Source organism: Pieris napi, chromosome 2 (genome assembly GCF_905475465.1).
Source record: "Pieris napi chromosome 2, ilPieNapi1.2, whole genome shotgun sequence".
Taxonomy (NCBI): Eukaryota; Metazoa; Arthropoda; class Insecta; order Lepidoptera; family Pieridae; genus Pieris; species Pieris napi.
Genome location: NC_062235.1, coordinates 12953372 through 12969358, shown reverse-complemented (window position 1 = coordinate 12969358; position 15987 = coordinate 12953372). Strand labels below are relative to the sequence as shown.

The 15987-nt window shown below is 31.6% G+C and overlaps 1 protein-coding gene across 2 annotated transcripts in view; it reads right to left on the bottom strand.

Annotated features, from left to right (window-relative positions):
* The window catches only part of LOC125062789, an 85575-nt gene that overhangs the window by 55701 nt on the left and 13887 nt on the right, over positions 1 to 15987 (bottom strand). Inside the window, exon 2 of one of the 2 annotated variants that reach the window (XM_047668958.1) lies at positions 1065 to 1514. In XM_047668958.1, the coding sequence (XP_047524914.1) occupies positions 1065 to 1407 (343 nt within the window). In that variant the 5' untranslated portion in view covers positions 1408 to 1514. The remainder of the gene's footprint in view (positions 1 to 1064; positions 1515 to 15987) is intronic. The other variant, XM_047668950.1, reaches the window with a different exon arrangement.

Genomic DNA, 15987 nt, shown 5'->3' with positions numbered 1-15987 from the left:
AACTAGTTTTATGATGTTGTTTTAGAACTGTGTTCAGAATAAATAATTGACGAATTGTTAATACATCGGCTAGGGCATAAAGCTCTTTGGTGGGAAAAAGAAGCGGTGAGGAGTGGCTTACTTTTAATACTGCTCGTTGGGCTCTTTCAAGTTTTAGGAGATTGGTTTTGAAAGTAAAAATACCACTCGTTTTATAGAATACATTTTAAAAATATCCTTGATCTTATAAAGTACTATTATTTAATATATATTTTAATAAACAAGAATAGTGTATCGTAATGTACAGAACTAGTTAAGAAGATATACACGAGAAAACTTTAGAGGTTGCTCATAAAACAAAAATCCTTGTTGTAACAAGTTTACTTCCGAGAATGACGCCTGCTTACTTGAGCTCGTAACTTTAATATGTAAAATATAATTTTAATTAAGTTGTAAACCGACGTTGTGCCAGGGACGACGCTGTAAAATAGCGCCATTTAGTGATGATGGAGCAATAGAGAGAAAGATCCGCTCAGTTAAGGGTTTGCTAACTTATATTTCTGTAATCGGACTTCTATCCCTGTGGAATATGTTTTGCTTCTTTGTTTGTTAATGTAATTAATGAGCAGCCTTGCGATTCTGTAACTCATTTTTCGAACTCACACGGTGGTTTTCATAGCGGCGGTCGCGCTCAAATCAGTCGTAAAGCAGTCATTTTACAATTTGGCATTCTGATAAACAATAAACTACAAGCTTCCTCCTTAACAGAATGCCAAATCATAACTATTTCTAAATAATATTTCTTATGAGGCAAAGTTAGTCAATAGTTACGGAGTATAAACATATTACAGTCTAACACCTCTCCAAACTACAGATATGATTACTTATATAATTTTATTTTGGCGCGTTACGGTGCAACAGGGCTAAGTTATTATATTTATTTACTATTAAATTGTCTATCAACATTTGAGTATATATAAATGGATAAATTATATACATGGACCGGCTGCTACAGCTACACGGAAGTCGTAATAGCTCAGTCCGTTATTAGATACGCTAGAAGTATATCAACATAATTCACTCACCTATTTGAGGTACATCGTAGGGTCGTCCAGATCGTGCGGCCCTCAGCATCATCTGGCTCGCAACTTCACCAGGAAGCCGTGGCGCGCGTTTGTTGGTACGCGTACGTCGTCGTTCTTTGTGTAACGGTGAGGCGTAATTCCGTTCGGGTTCAGTGGCCGTGGTATCCGATTCGAAAAGTTCATGTAGCGGCCGTGAACGGATTTGCAGTTCACGTCCGGCGTGCCATTCGGCCGGGTACCGGCGGGGTGTTGGTTCGGCGGCTGAGCGCAGCGCCAGCGCCGCTAAAACAGTCGTGATGCAACACACCCGCATGTTGACCGTGGCCGCCCCCCACAGTCGCATCTCCCTCCACTAAGTGCAGAGGCCTACGTAACCGGGGCCCATGCCCAACATTATTTGACCGGCGACACTTGAATTATGAGTTGCTGCACCAGTTATGCGGGATCTGCCTGCAAAGAATAAATTTGTTAATTAAAGTTGTCGTGACATAAATGTATATTATTACAGGTTTTTAAGAAAGTTGTTAAAAACGATTTTCTGGCGTAAATAAATGAAATATATTGTACAAAAGCTAATTAAAATAAAATCCCAATTAAGAAGAAAATAAATCTTCATAAAGTTAGATTACAACGTCCTAAGAAAGCGGATTTAATAAAATGAGTATTACGTTTTTATAATGTTCTATCAAACATTTACGAAAAATATAATTTTCTCTTCTACTTTGGTTATTAATTAGAGTTGCTGGTTATTGCCTAATAGTAGACAAATTACCAATATGTCCTAATAATTATTTGAAATACGACAAAAACATTGATTCAAAAAGAAGCATTAAGAAAAAGTTGTTAAGAAAAGTAGCTGCGGTAATGTATTATTTACGTGTGACAAACAATCGTCTATATTTGGATACAAACAAACATGATAGTCGTGACTTTGCACGCAAACCAATCTAGGAACACTCTTTTTATAGATGAGGAATAAAAACAATTTAATTAAACAATGAATACTTGTTGCTTTCAACTCATAATAAAACTTTAGCTAAATAAATGATTTCAAGCTGCTTTATATTCAGATTAAACAGTCTCAAGTCATCATATTTAATTAAATGGCTTTAACTAAAATAATTGCCTGTTTCTAGTGAACAGCGAAAACACATATGTGAGTATCAGAGACAAATGGGACTATATGATAAGTTAGATTGTAGTGTTACGAGTACAAAACCGTTTCTACAATTGGGTTGAATTAAAGGATAATCAAATCAATATCGAAAACAAAAGCTTGATTAAACCAGATTCCAAGTATATAAGATGTAAATCTCTCTTAAGTCACTAGTTTTATATTTTATACAGGTATTGTACAATTCCTGTAAAGGAATTTCCACGGACTTTACAGATAACACGCAAACTTTCACAATAAAATCAAATTAGCCATCTTAAGTACGCACGCTCGCTCCTAACTTTTTCTAACTTTCTTCTTTATTATTTTTCTTACCTAAATTATTACGTCATTCGACTTTATACGTGCGTAATGCGGTTACATGTAATAGAAGGGATTTCAAACGATCGAATTCTTTTAAACTATTGAAGACTAGTATATCGCGTCTAATACCTCTAACATTTGAATTTAAAAAATACTTTTATTTAAATTCAGTAATATATTATTTTTATCTAATATATTTTCTCATCTACTATCCAAATTTTTTGCTAATGATATGTAAGGTATATATTATGACATTCTCTTGTATATTTATCTTTAGTATATATATTATTCTTAATGAGAAATCAATTACTAAACCATAGTTAATATGAAAACATTTTTATTCACATTATCCAAATATAAAAATTGCGTTAATGTTTTTGCGTTGTTTAAAGATGCGACTCAAACCTATCACTAAAATTAATCCATAGTAGGTACACGAATCAATCAAATATGGCCAAATATCCATAAATTTTAAACTATAATTAATTATAGTTAATAGTAACTATCTATCTTTTTAAACCATCCTATGTAAACTGCGCAAGAAACATCAACTAAATAAATATATAATACTGAATAATATCTACTAAGAAAAATTGGATTGCTTTATAGATAACTTAATTAGTATAATAAACGTTACTTCTTGAATATTAATTATCATTATATAATATTGCTACCCACCATATAACACAGATTAAAATGTGAAAAAGGTATTTTCAAATCAAATATAACCTTATCCTACAATCAGTAATAACAGAGGCTGTAATGTTCCGGCCGGCTATTCTACTAATAGGATAAACTAAAAACTACGAGCTCCAATAACATTTTATGAATATTTACGTCTTTATTTTATGTTGAAATATATTTTGCGAAATTATATTTCAACATCCATGGAAGTGTCCATGTGACCATGAGCGTCAATATCACTTGGCATCAGGTAAACGGACATAATTTAGGGAAGTCCATTGAAAGCATTCCTTTTAATATTGCAAAATGAGTGATTCATCAAATTTCTCGGTCTATTCGAGCATTAATCTTATGTTTTAATTACAGAGATTTACTTTAATCTTGTAATTAAAGTCTTCTTTAAGGAAAGTGTATAAGATAAGAAAATACTATAAATTTGTTTTTGTTTTGCAGTTATTTTTATATAAATTTCGCTTGCAACAGCAAGCCGCACTTTTTTATCTGTGGAAGGCATCCATTTTTGTTTGTGTTTGTTGTAATTAAGTTTTGTTTAAAAATAAATAAAAAATCAGCGCTACTATAAATGCTTTAGTTATGACGATGCATTAAATGCTGATATCAGCGTAAACATTTTGCATGAAAAATCTCACAGCACTTCTGGTTTCATACAAATATTTTAGCAAACGTTTGCGTTTATTATTTATATTGCGTAAATCTATTTGGCTTCAATGTGTATTGACCATCCTTATCATTTTACATACACACTTCATTTTTTAAATCTTTAAGCAAGTGAAATATTATGTGTTTGACAAGATACTTGTTATGTAACAAAACATACGTTTCGTAATCATACAATGAGGTGCGCAATCAATATTCGAACAAGTCATACGCTTCTAAAGGTGATTGAACTTTGAGGTGCGTTTCGAATAATCTGACAATCAAATTTGAAGAAATAACAGCCATTGCATCAACTACATAAAAACACAGAATAATGTGTGTATTAATTTTGTAAGAAATGCTTATTTGTGTAAAATATGAAATTATTAACTATCACATTGGTTCATTATTTATAATGTCTAGACACAAATCGAAGATAAATAATAGGAATTTTAACACATCTGTTAAAAAGGCTTTTTTATTATAAGTGTAATAACTCATTTGTTCATGAATTTGTAAGATTAGCTTTTAAGTTTTTAGTCTGTTATTAATATTTTCTTTTGTATTACTTTAGATTAAGGTTCTATATATATATATATTTTATATAACATTTGTTCTGCACTTCTCGCACGCATCATGTTTCTTTTTTTTTTTAGTTTTTCTCTTTACCTAGGGTTGCCTGGAAGAGATCGCTTATTAGGGATAAGGCCGCCCGTTGCATCCCTTATAATTTTTATGAATTGTGTTTCTTTTATTTGCAACGAAGTGTAAATAAATAAATAACTTAGCCGCTTTATATTGGACACCCATTAAAATAATATGTATTAAATTTTTATTATTATAAGAGGTCGATATATGTAAATATTGTGATAAGTACGAGATAATTTTTTGAGAAACTTTTTATACATAAAACAATTTATTAGATGTGTAGTATTCGTGAAAACTAAAGACAATATTGTATATAAACAATAAATCACATAAAAATAAAGTCAATTTTAACAAATATTTGTTACGTCTAATTATCAACCATTGGAACATTCAATTATACTAAAAATAGTTAAAGTAAAGTAAATCTTAGTATTGTCTTTTAATGACATAGCTTTTACACATTTAAAGAAATCACTTTTTTTCTTTAAAAGTAAATCTTAATAGATTAAAGTAAAGGCCTAATACCGTGGCGTGCTTGGCATCCTATATTTATAGTGAGGTATCGGATTGACGTCAGAGCGGGGAGGGCTTGGGCGGGCGGCGCCCTCTACGCACTTGCAAACTCGCGCCTCCATGAATGAAGGAGCCGAAATATCCAGATACTGAATGTACGATCCTGACCAGAATGCTAAAATAGCTCTCACGATCTCAATTCCCAATGTAGTGACGTAATCTCTAATTCTATTTTAATACTTAGATGTAATTGTTCTGCGTTGTCTTTAACTAAGATAGATTTAAATAACTGTATACATTAATACTGATGATCAATTGCATTAAATAAATTAGACTTCATTAATCGAGTCTTATTAGAAGTTTAAAAATATTAATATTGATATTTATTTACTAAATTATGTGGTACAATGACTACAGAAACCTAGTATATCGTTATTATGGTTGTCTAGATAGCAAGAGCAATTTTGTGGCAAAATATATTCGCTACTGCAAAGTATTCTCAATACAATGTTACATAAGTTTAAAGCGAGCGGATATATTGACAGCTTTTCCTTTAGGATTACAATCTTCCGATATTTAGAGGTTTCCTGTATTCTAAACTATGGAGAGTACACAGCAAAACAATTCTCTCATATGTCTAAAATAATGATAAGTTTTTCTGTATTTCAATCTAAGTTTTCTGTGTGTTTACGCGACTTTCTTTGACGTATTAAATGATAGTAATTTAACTTAATTGTAATCAGTATTTTTTGGTGTCAGGTTTCACTAACAATTTTGTAACGTATGAATTTTCGTTAACTCGTAATATTTATTCTGTGAGAAGGTTCATTTAATACATCCTTAGAAACTCATATGAATAGTATATAATGTTGCTATAATGTTCCCCGTCTGTGAACTATTGAATTTTTCTTTATTCATATTCGTAAGGAAAACGTCGTGAGGAAACCGAAGTGTCTTAGAAAAACACATTCATCTGTGGATGACAGGCACAAAAAGCTGATCAACTACTAATCTTTAGAAGAAAAAATATGTGAACAATCAATACAAATATATACAATCATATGCCATAGCTTATCGAGGGTTGTATAAATATATAATTCTCGGAGTATAATCTATATAGTTTAAAGGTTATCAAACTTTATAAATAATTCGACTCATTTTACATCATTCACTGAAATACCCTACAATTAGTATTGTTTATAGCATGTCTATTCACCGAGCTATTTACGAAATTAGAATTACCGTAATATTCGAATGTATACAGTTTCGTCATTAAATTTAGATTAAGGCTGTACATCATTGTCTAATGTCGCACTCGTATATAATAAAAACGTATTTTAAATAATTAAACAATATTGATTAAATATTTAAATACAGATCATAGGTTTAGGCCTATATGAAAATAAATTAAATGACAATAATTACAATCTATTGATAAGTTAAGTCTTCAAAATATCATTAGTCCATCCCAGAGTCCTTGCGAGCTTCAGAGCCTGTGTAACCACGGATTAAGTTCTATTATGTATATTGCTACAGGTATTTTCTCCTATTATTAGTAATAGTTATAAAACTGAGAGAAAACATTCAGTTAAAGTTTAACATATAAGCTAAAGTTGTTTGCGCCTAATGCAAGTCGATGAGCAACTCAACTTCTCTTTCGGAAAAAGTCTGTGTTGTCAAACCTCATTAGTTTGTAATTATTGTATATGTCGTTTCAATCATATATTCGATAATTTTGTTTTAAATTTGAAATGTCGTCAATTTAAACTACAATATATCTTGCCATCACGACATTGTATATAATAAAGTAACCAAATCAAGATCTGGCTGAATAATATATTCATAAATGCTTTCTTACAAAGAATTCGTTGACATAAATCGTTAAATCTGTTAGACTCCCGAAATAGTTGCAAATATTTTGTCGTCTCGAGGTGAAAAGTCAAGAGTGCGTCGAACGCAAATATTGGGATTTTGCGACTTTCGAGATACTTTTAGAGAAATTGTCGCTGGAAGATAGATTCACATCTCGGGAATAATTGATTTACACAGATAAATCAGTATTAGTACATTGTTTATACTCATTTCATGGCAGTACCTCTGCGTAGAATTAAGACAAATGGTGCCTATAGTCTTTGAAATTTAACCAGCAAATTAAGCAAGCAATTTTAGAAAACATGGGCGTTTTATGTTCGATACACAAAAAAGCCTGGAAGGAAGCCTACTTCACTCCCAACGGCGTACAAAGGTCTGTTATAAATGTATGGCCAAGATCGGGAGGTCAAGGAAGTTACCCGAGCCGGCAGTTGGTCGGCCTAAGTACTGCTGGATCGACTGAGTGGAGGAAGACCTGCTGCAGCTGAAAGCCAGCAATTGTTGGGAGGGGAGGTGGCGCAGAGACCTCCGAAACATTCTCGTTTGAGTGGCAGAGCCAGCGGTATGAATCTTTTATTAAATCTAAAATGTGCCAAAAACATATTTTCAGTCAAATAAATGAAGAATCTACCCCATTTAGAAGTTACTGATCTTATTAATGTTATTCAAATTGATGTTAGACAGCTATTAAAATACCAAAATACGCAGTTCCTTTAATTAAGTAGCCAAACAATATTCTTGTATTGTTTTGTAAACATTATTAAAAATAAATATTTCTTATTTCTAAGAACTCTAATCAGGCGTATAATTAAAATAAGATAATTGGATTTGCTTCTATTTGTCCTTTAGAAGTTTTTCTTGATTTCCTAGAAATATACCTACGCAAAATACTATTCCAGGATTTTTTTAAAAATATCCTTTGTTTTAAAAGCTTCTCTTGTTTTATGATTTATTTCTTGATTTCCTAGAAATATACCTACGCAAAATACTATTCCAGGATTTTTTTAAAAATATCCTTTGTTTTAAAAGCTTCTCTTGTTTTATGACTTAGTTTATTATCAACTAATTTGTTTAGATCTGCTGCCTGAGGCCTCTCTCTCATGACGTGGTGGAGCTATATTCCCTCGAAATATAGTCCACAGTTTTCTATCACAATAAAACAAAAACAAAAAGGATTGATAATAAAAGCATTATCTACATATGATCGTGTGTAATGTGTATATAGTTGTGCACAAACTTATCGAAATATGTAAGAACAGTAAGTAATATAGGAATATATAAAAACTAGACTCTTTGACTGGTATATTCTTAAAACAAAGACCTATTTACTATTATATTGATTAAAAAACAAAAACTACGTTGTTTTTCTTGCTATAAAAATATAAGGTAGAATGTCCTCGTTTCTTTACCACGGCTTTTCTCAGTACAAATTGTTTGTTAGCTAAAAATAGATTTCTATTGACTCCACAACTGTATTGAATTGAAAATATGCTCTTATACGAAAGGTAAAAGGTTTTTTATTTCTTTGAAACACAGAAATAAGTGGATAGTTTCTTTTGGAGGCGTCGCTATTAATTATACTGTACTTCAGGCATATAAACTTGTGAAATAGTGGACTGTAACTCTTTACAGAATCGACATAATATAATATATAATATATATTATATACTAATGGTTTGAAGTGATATACATAGTAACATATTTAAAAAAAAACTAGTAGCATGATAGAAAACATTGGAAAGAATCGTATTAAAATTAAGTAGAATAAAAAAACATATCGTGTTTGATTTCCAATTAAAATTAAAAAATAAATGAAAAATTGGTTTTTAATAATCTAAATCTAGCAAATATGTAAATGAAAATCTAACGCGATCTGATGAAATTGAGCGTTTGTGCTTAATTTTCCTGTCATTGAAAGCTGATATTGAATTATGTAGGTATTGACAAAAACAATAGGTACTTTTATATAAAGTAACTTAGTATTGAGTTAAATTTACCTATTATCAGACTCCATGTTTCCTTCTAAGCTGCCTTGTTAAATGAAAACAAGTTCAATGCACACGACGCAAAGTATAATTAGGTAATTTCAGTAGTTAATTTAATTCCTAAGTAGTATTATTGTGATTTAAGTCGTCGCTCCGGTGGACAGAAAACCAATTTATTTTTACGTCACATCATTTTCTGTTGTAATTTTTAATAACAAAAGATTTTTATTTCGAATTGTATTCAAATAAGCAACAGAGGTTTACGAAAAGGTAAGATTATATAGTATAAGATCCCGCTATACAACGACCTTCACCGAGATGCTTATTTAATGAAACTTATTTTATATATAATTTAATATGTCAATAAATATAATCCATATGGGTTGCCTAGCAAGTTTCAGTCCAGAGTATGTTTAATTAATATTAAAAAAAAATTTTTTTTTTTATAATTTGCATGTAGTAAATTTTTTGAACTTTTTTCAATCAATATTTTTAATCAGGGTAGTATTATATATGTATCACTATAACCTTCTTTTATACTAAAGATGTATATATACTTTAGTGTCACATAAAAAATATACACATAAATAATTAATTGATTAAAAACAACCTAACGTTTGCATATTCTATGGGCTTAATACTTTCGATTGGTATAGAATTTATCTAATAATCATACCGGTGAAATGTTGAAAAAAATATATTTTTTTAAAATTAATTAAACATACTCTGGACTGAAATTTGCTAGGCAACCCATATGGATTATATTTATTGACATATTAAATTATATATAAAATAAGTTTCATTAAATAAGCATCTCGGTGAAGGTCGTTGTATAGCGGGATCTTAGACCAATAGGTCTTTACATATATTTTAAATTTTGACGTTTATACGTATAAAATTGTTACATATAAATAATGAGATTTGATTTGTGTTTTGATTTTCATTGGTCAACGAACGCTCGCAGATGAATCTCTGTAACCCTTGACACTTGCAACGCGCAATCATTTCATCTTTCGTTTTATCTTCTCACCCTTGAGCTCATTTACTCGGTATACTCAGTTACATATAAGTACCTATACCTAGGTTGTATTTAAATCCAGTTTCTTATGATGCCTTTTGTTGATTCATCTTTGATTGAATTGACGTTTCCGAAGTCTCCTAAAAAGCATGAGCTAGACATATTTCGGGAATCAAGCACTTGTCAGCTACAATGTGGAATATGTGGAACCAGCCCACTGAAGTATTTCCGAACCAATTCGACTTAGGGTCCTTCAAGAACCGAGCGTACCAATTCTTGAAAGGCCGGCAACGCATTTGCGAGCCTTCTGGCAGTGTGAGTGTCCATGGGCAGTATCACTTAACATCAGGTGAGCCTTCTGCCCGTTTGCCTCCTAATTCATAAAAAAAAATGCATAAATTCTACTGATATGATAATAAATGAAACTTTACACTCACAATAAACTTTCACATAGCTGCTATAAGTGGCGGTTTTACTGCGTATTTTATTTTATTATTTCATTAGTTTTAAACTCATAAAACAGAAGCAACAAACTAAGCACTTGAAGTCAACATTGTGTTAACAGTATTCTATTTAGTAAATTAAAAGTATGGACGCTGTCTATGTGTTGTTATATAGCTTTTGAAAGTTGTTTTAGATAGTAACTAAAATTAATCTAGTTGAGAGTGAATATGATCATAATAACAGGACACTATATTTGAATGAAAACATTAAATATTTTATTTGCCTCATGCCTAAGATACTATAAGTGCGTGCTCCTATTTCTCTCCTGCTGATAGAGGACAAATCTTTGTTTTGAATTAATTTTATTATTATTTATTTCTTAAGATGTCATATTGAACATGGTGCAATGGTTGCAGCTCCTCAGCTCCTTAGAAGCATTTTATATATTTATATTTTTTTTGACGTCGTGTGTGTACAATGTTTTACCTATATGCATAAATGATTATGACTTTTGACTCTACTTTACGTACATTAAACTTTTCTTACAAGATAATAATAGTAACCAAAGACAAGTTCAAAAAATATGAAGAGCTATTTAATTTAATATCCGAGTGAAAAAATCTAAATACAAACAGTTTATTTTCGTTGTTAAAAGGCATCATAAAAATACTATTTAGACGCACAATATGTCGCGACTCTGCAAAGTAATGTAAATGTTGCGCCAGCATCTTTTGTGCACAACCCACTTGGCTTCAAGTTTTGCTTATGCAAAATTTCATCTAAGTGCTACCTCTTTATTCTGTTATTATATTCAGCGTATGGTAATATCATTATGGGAAATAGTTTCAATTTAGGTTGCGGAATATCTTTACTTTGCAAACTAAATTTATATGTTTTTCTTTTAATCAGGAAGTTTAGGACAACAGGCTGCTTCACCTCGATGCCGCTGCCGCACGATCGTTCCACATCTTAGCGTTTTTAAAGCACTTTTTGGACGCGCACCACCACTATGTGGTACCAACTATCCATTGATTTTTTCGACTCAGTTCGATTTAGGATCCTTTAAGACAAGATCGTACCGATTCTTAAAAGGCTGGCAACACACATGCAAGCCTTCTGGCTTTGTGTATTCAAGGGTTTAGCCCCTTGCTTTAAAAAAAGAGGTACAAGTGATTCATTAAATTGAAAAATATGACTTTGAGAAAGTACACGACTGGCGAAACTTAACTTCAATGAGTATTTTTTGTAACAATAATTGATACCGAAAGTGTAAATTGTGGATACACCATAATTTCAGGGATAGGGTATAGAGATTTACATGGAAGTAAGGTAGTTTTTGATGGGCTTTTGCAGCCTGTGGTAGAGTATTTTTTAACAGTTTACTAAAGTGGAATTTTATAAATTAATTTATCTACTACACATCAGAAGATAGTCCGTTTAACTTGTGAATTGTCATTATTTAATAGAACAGCTATTATTAATATTTTTGGTAACTCACGCCGAGTTACCTTTCATTAAGTGAGGAATCATCTTCCTAGATATAAAAAGAAAGTCTAGTCTGAGTTAAAAACTGATTGGCAAACGCAAAGATAAACACCTTTTATAAGCCTAATACCAACAGTAGTTTTCAATAATAGTACGAAAATAGTTTTTAATATCAGTATCTTCTCACGTTCAATATGCATATTGAACGTTGAGAAGTGCCCGACGTAAATACAGTGCCAGACGGCTCGGCGCACTCTGTCCCGCTAACCTAATTGGCTTCTATTCCTAGGATAATGCTAATTTTATGAGATGTCTCCACATTTGTATAATTTATACTTAGGTAAGACGTATAAAGCCCACCTAGATGATTATTTTAATATATTTCAATAGTTCTGGCACTGAAATATTAAATTATTCATCACTTATTTATCGTGTGGCTACACAGATTTGCCTTTGTTAGTGTTATGTAACTTTTCTAGTATTATAATCATTTAGTCACTTCGTTCGTTTCTAAATATCGATAAATAGTGTTTTAATGTCAAATGCGATTGACCGTGCTTAGGCAGGCTTACTTGTGTTAATGTTTAAATACGATATCAAAAACAATCGCTTTTCGTTTTATAAAAGTAATATTTAATGTTTAAAGAATTTTATTTCTCATTACAAAAAATATATTTTTATTTACATGGGAAACTTAATATAATATACGAATGAGATACGCGTCGCCATCAGCCGTCCCAATTTTAGTCTACTAGGCTCATTCTAATATGTATCTTTAATGCCCTTTTGAATTGATTGAACACGCTAATATTACGAATTTTAGAGGGTAAATGATTAAATAATTGCACACCACCACCACCATTAAAGTAAGTTAATTTAAGCTTATAGCTTAATATTTTAACTTAAAACAATTACGCTTCAATGACAGATATATTCATAAGTTAAAATATGTTTGAGATTTTTTATATTTATACGGTAAGGTACGGTACTCCCAGGGTCTTCCCTGGGAGTCCATTCCACACTTCCATAGCGCGCGCGTGCACTTGCCATAAAAATAAAAGAAATAATTGCAGGAAATGCGAAGCCAGGCTTATACGATATTTACGGAAAATGTTAACTTCACGTCATAAACTCAGCAGTACTTCACAATATTTCGAAATTCTTACGAACTGTAAAGAACGTTGAATAAAAATTACATGAAACTTTTGTTAAGCTGGTCATTTCCCTCGCTGACGTCGAACCACAAATCGGACCCAGATCATTGTCCGCAGACTTTGACACTTTAAGCGTTTCAAGTTTTAGCCAGGTAGCTTTATAGAATTTTAAGTATTTCGTTTTGTATGTATGCAGACTGACAAGAACGATATAAATGTAATATAAATGTGTCTAGTCTGTATTAACGAGAGATGAGATTCATACGTGGTAATGTTAAATTGGTTTTAAGTATTTAATTCCTAAGTAGTTTATAAGATAAATGGGCACTATTAAATTTTTTTGACTATGTGTGAGTCTATACAAATAAAATTATCACTCCAATTTAAAGCTTACGACTCTCGAGTGGCTTCAGCGTGCGACTGTCATCCCTAAGGTGATAGGTTCGATCCCCGGCTGTGCACTAATGGACTAATGTCAGGCACAGGAGGATGATCACCTATTAGATTGACAAAGGTTCATGAAACAGATTCAGAATTCTGAGGCCCAGACCTGAAAAGGATGTAGCGCCACTGATTTATTTTATTTATTAGGGCCTTTATTAAGTCCTTGACCATTTAATACATTTTCATACACACACATACACAATGTTGACTATGTCCAAAAGTTTGTCCGTTTCCCTAGGATGTTTTCTTTCACCGCAAAAAAGGTGTAAATTGTGTACATAGAAAATTTGGTGCGTCATCAAAACCAAATTGTAACCGATTAAAATCTTGACTAAGTTTATATCTTGAGAAAGAAACATGAACTCATTTCATTAATTTTTGTAGACACACCTCCATAGCTAAAAGGGCCAAATAAATTAAAAGGTAGGCGTGACATTTACAGCTCAGAACCTAGCAGTAATGAAAATATTAAAAACACGAATCAGTGAATGTGAAACTAAAGGACTTATTCACTGTGATTATTAAAACGGAAGTAATAAAAATTACGCACCACTAAATGTTTAATCCACTGTGGCTTTATTACGCAAAATGTTTCACTTTTCATTACTCCTCGGGGAGACTTGATTTCCGCGACAAAGTGACTTTGGTCTCACAGTATATAATGGAAATATATGATGTACAAGGTAACAGTGTTTTTAACAAATTAAATTAATCTTATAATGGTATCTTTACATAATTTAATTATGGCTTTCAGTTGCCTATGTTAATACAATAAATATTAATAAAAAAATTATTAAGACAAATAACTATACTATCTTTTACTATAAATGGGCTATTTTCGATTCAAACCCGTAGATTCCGTGATCGATCTTGAGGAACTGTCTTTAACAAAACAAACTAAGGAAAGCTCTCAAATGGAAATATTATCCCAGTTTATGCAACAATTTTCACTGACGCTCCTGATCGCAGCATTTTATATAACCAATGATACTCGCTGTCGCTATTGGTGAAAGAATTTTGTTTTTTATTTAATTTTTTTTAACAATTTTTAAACCATAAAAGTCTATTAAAATACTTTAAATTGTCATTACTCATAAAACTATAAAAATACCAGTGGCACTACAGCCCTTTGTCTTGGTTTCAGATTTCTAAATCCATTTCGTGATTATTTGCTTTTTAGTAGGTAAGTAGGAGATCAACTTTCTGTACCTGACACAGTCCGTCGTTTTTATGGTTAAACATTTCGGTTCCTTCACATTTTTCTTAACCATAGTGTTACATGCGAACAGAGTGCCTACGGCCTAAATTTATTTATTTATTTACAGCCTATGCATCGCCAAATTTTAACTTAAAATAATATAAAAAAAAACTAAAAATTATACAATTAAATTATTTTACAGAATTGACAGAAAACCTTCTGCTATCCACTAATCTTTTCCAGGTACATTTTTAAATCACAGTATATTACCCCCATACGCTTCACAAATAGGTCGCTCTCCGGTGAAGAGTCGAGAAACCCATTAAGCAGCGAGAGAAACCTAGGAATGGGAGCTTGTTGACGATGGACAAAATACAGCAAAAAGGTTATCTTTGCGGCAGCGGTTATAATTGTCCGGAACGTACAGTCTCATTATCTTTCTCAGCAAGTATGCGCTTTCCGTTTCGTTTTTAATTATGCTCAAGCCTAGTTTGATTACAGCTAAATCCCTACGAAATCTACCCTAACCCCCATCAAGAACTTAGTAAGGAAAAAAGTTGTACCTTTATACAAATTTCTAAAGAACTTCTTTTGAACCCTTTCAATCATTTCCCCATAATATCATTCATGAGGGGACCATATAACGCAGCTGGTTTCAAGAATTGGCATAACTAATGATGAATAGATGAGCGTCGCAGGCAGAAGCCAACAGTACTTATTGTACTATCTGTATATATAAGAAGAGGAAATGTTACTAGGCATTCCTTGAACGTTTGAGAACCCTTAAACTTATAATTGAAAGGCTTGACTTTGGAGAATTTTTAAAGCTGAAATATGATTTCATAGTCGTAGTTTCTTGGGAAAGTTTTTGGTTTATGTTTACGGAAACTAACCGAGACTCTTTAAGTTTATTTTTGGAAACGCAAAGCGATGAAATAAGTCCGAATGTGAGTTTAGCTTCAGTTTTAATTTACTTTCGGAATCTTCAGACGAAGTTTAAGATCTTCGTGCATCGGTTATAAATTATTTATTACGGAAGAGCATCTAAAAGTGGCTTTATAAAGCGTTCTAGTTTTATTTATTTACTAACACTTCGTGGCATTACAATATAAAAATTGAACATAATAAAATTAAATAAAAAGGAACTGGTGGCCTTATCGCTTTCGAGCGATCTTATAGCATCTTCGAGTGATCTAAAAATGTATTAAATTAGATAAGGTCTACCCTATCTAATTTAAAACATTTAAGAAGTGCAAAAATACATATTACATATTCAACTATTTTTTTTAGTTACAGGATACATGAAAAATAAAAAGTGTTTTATTCTTTATTTGTTAGGTCTTG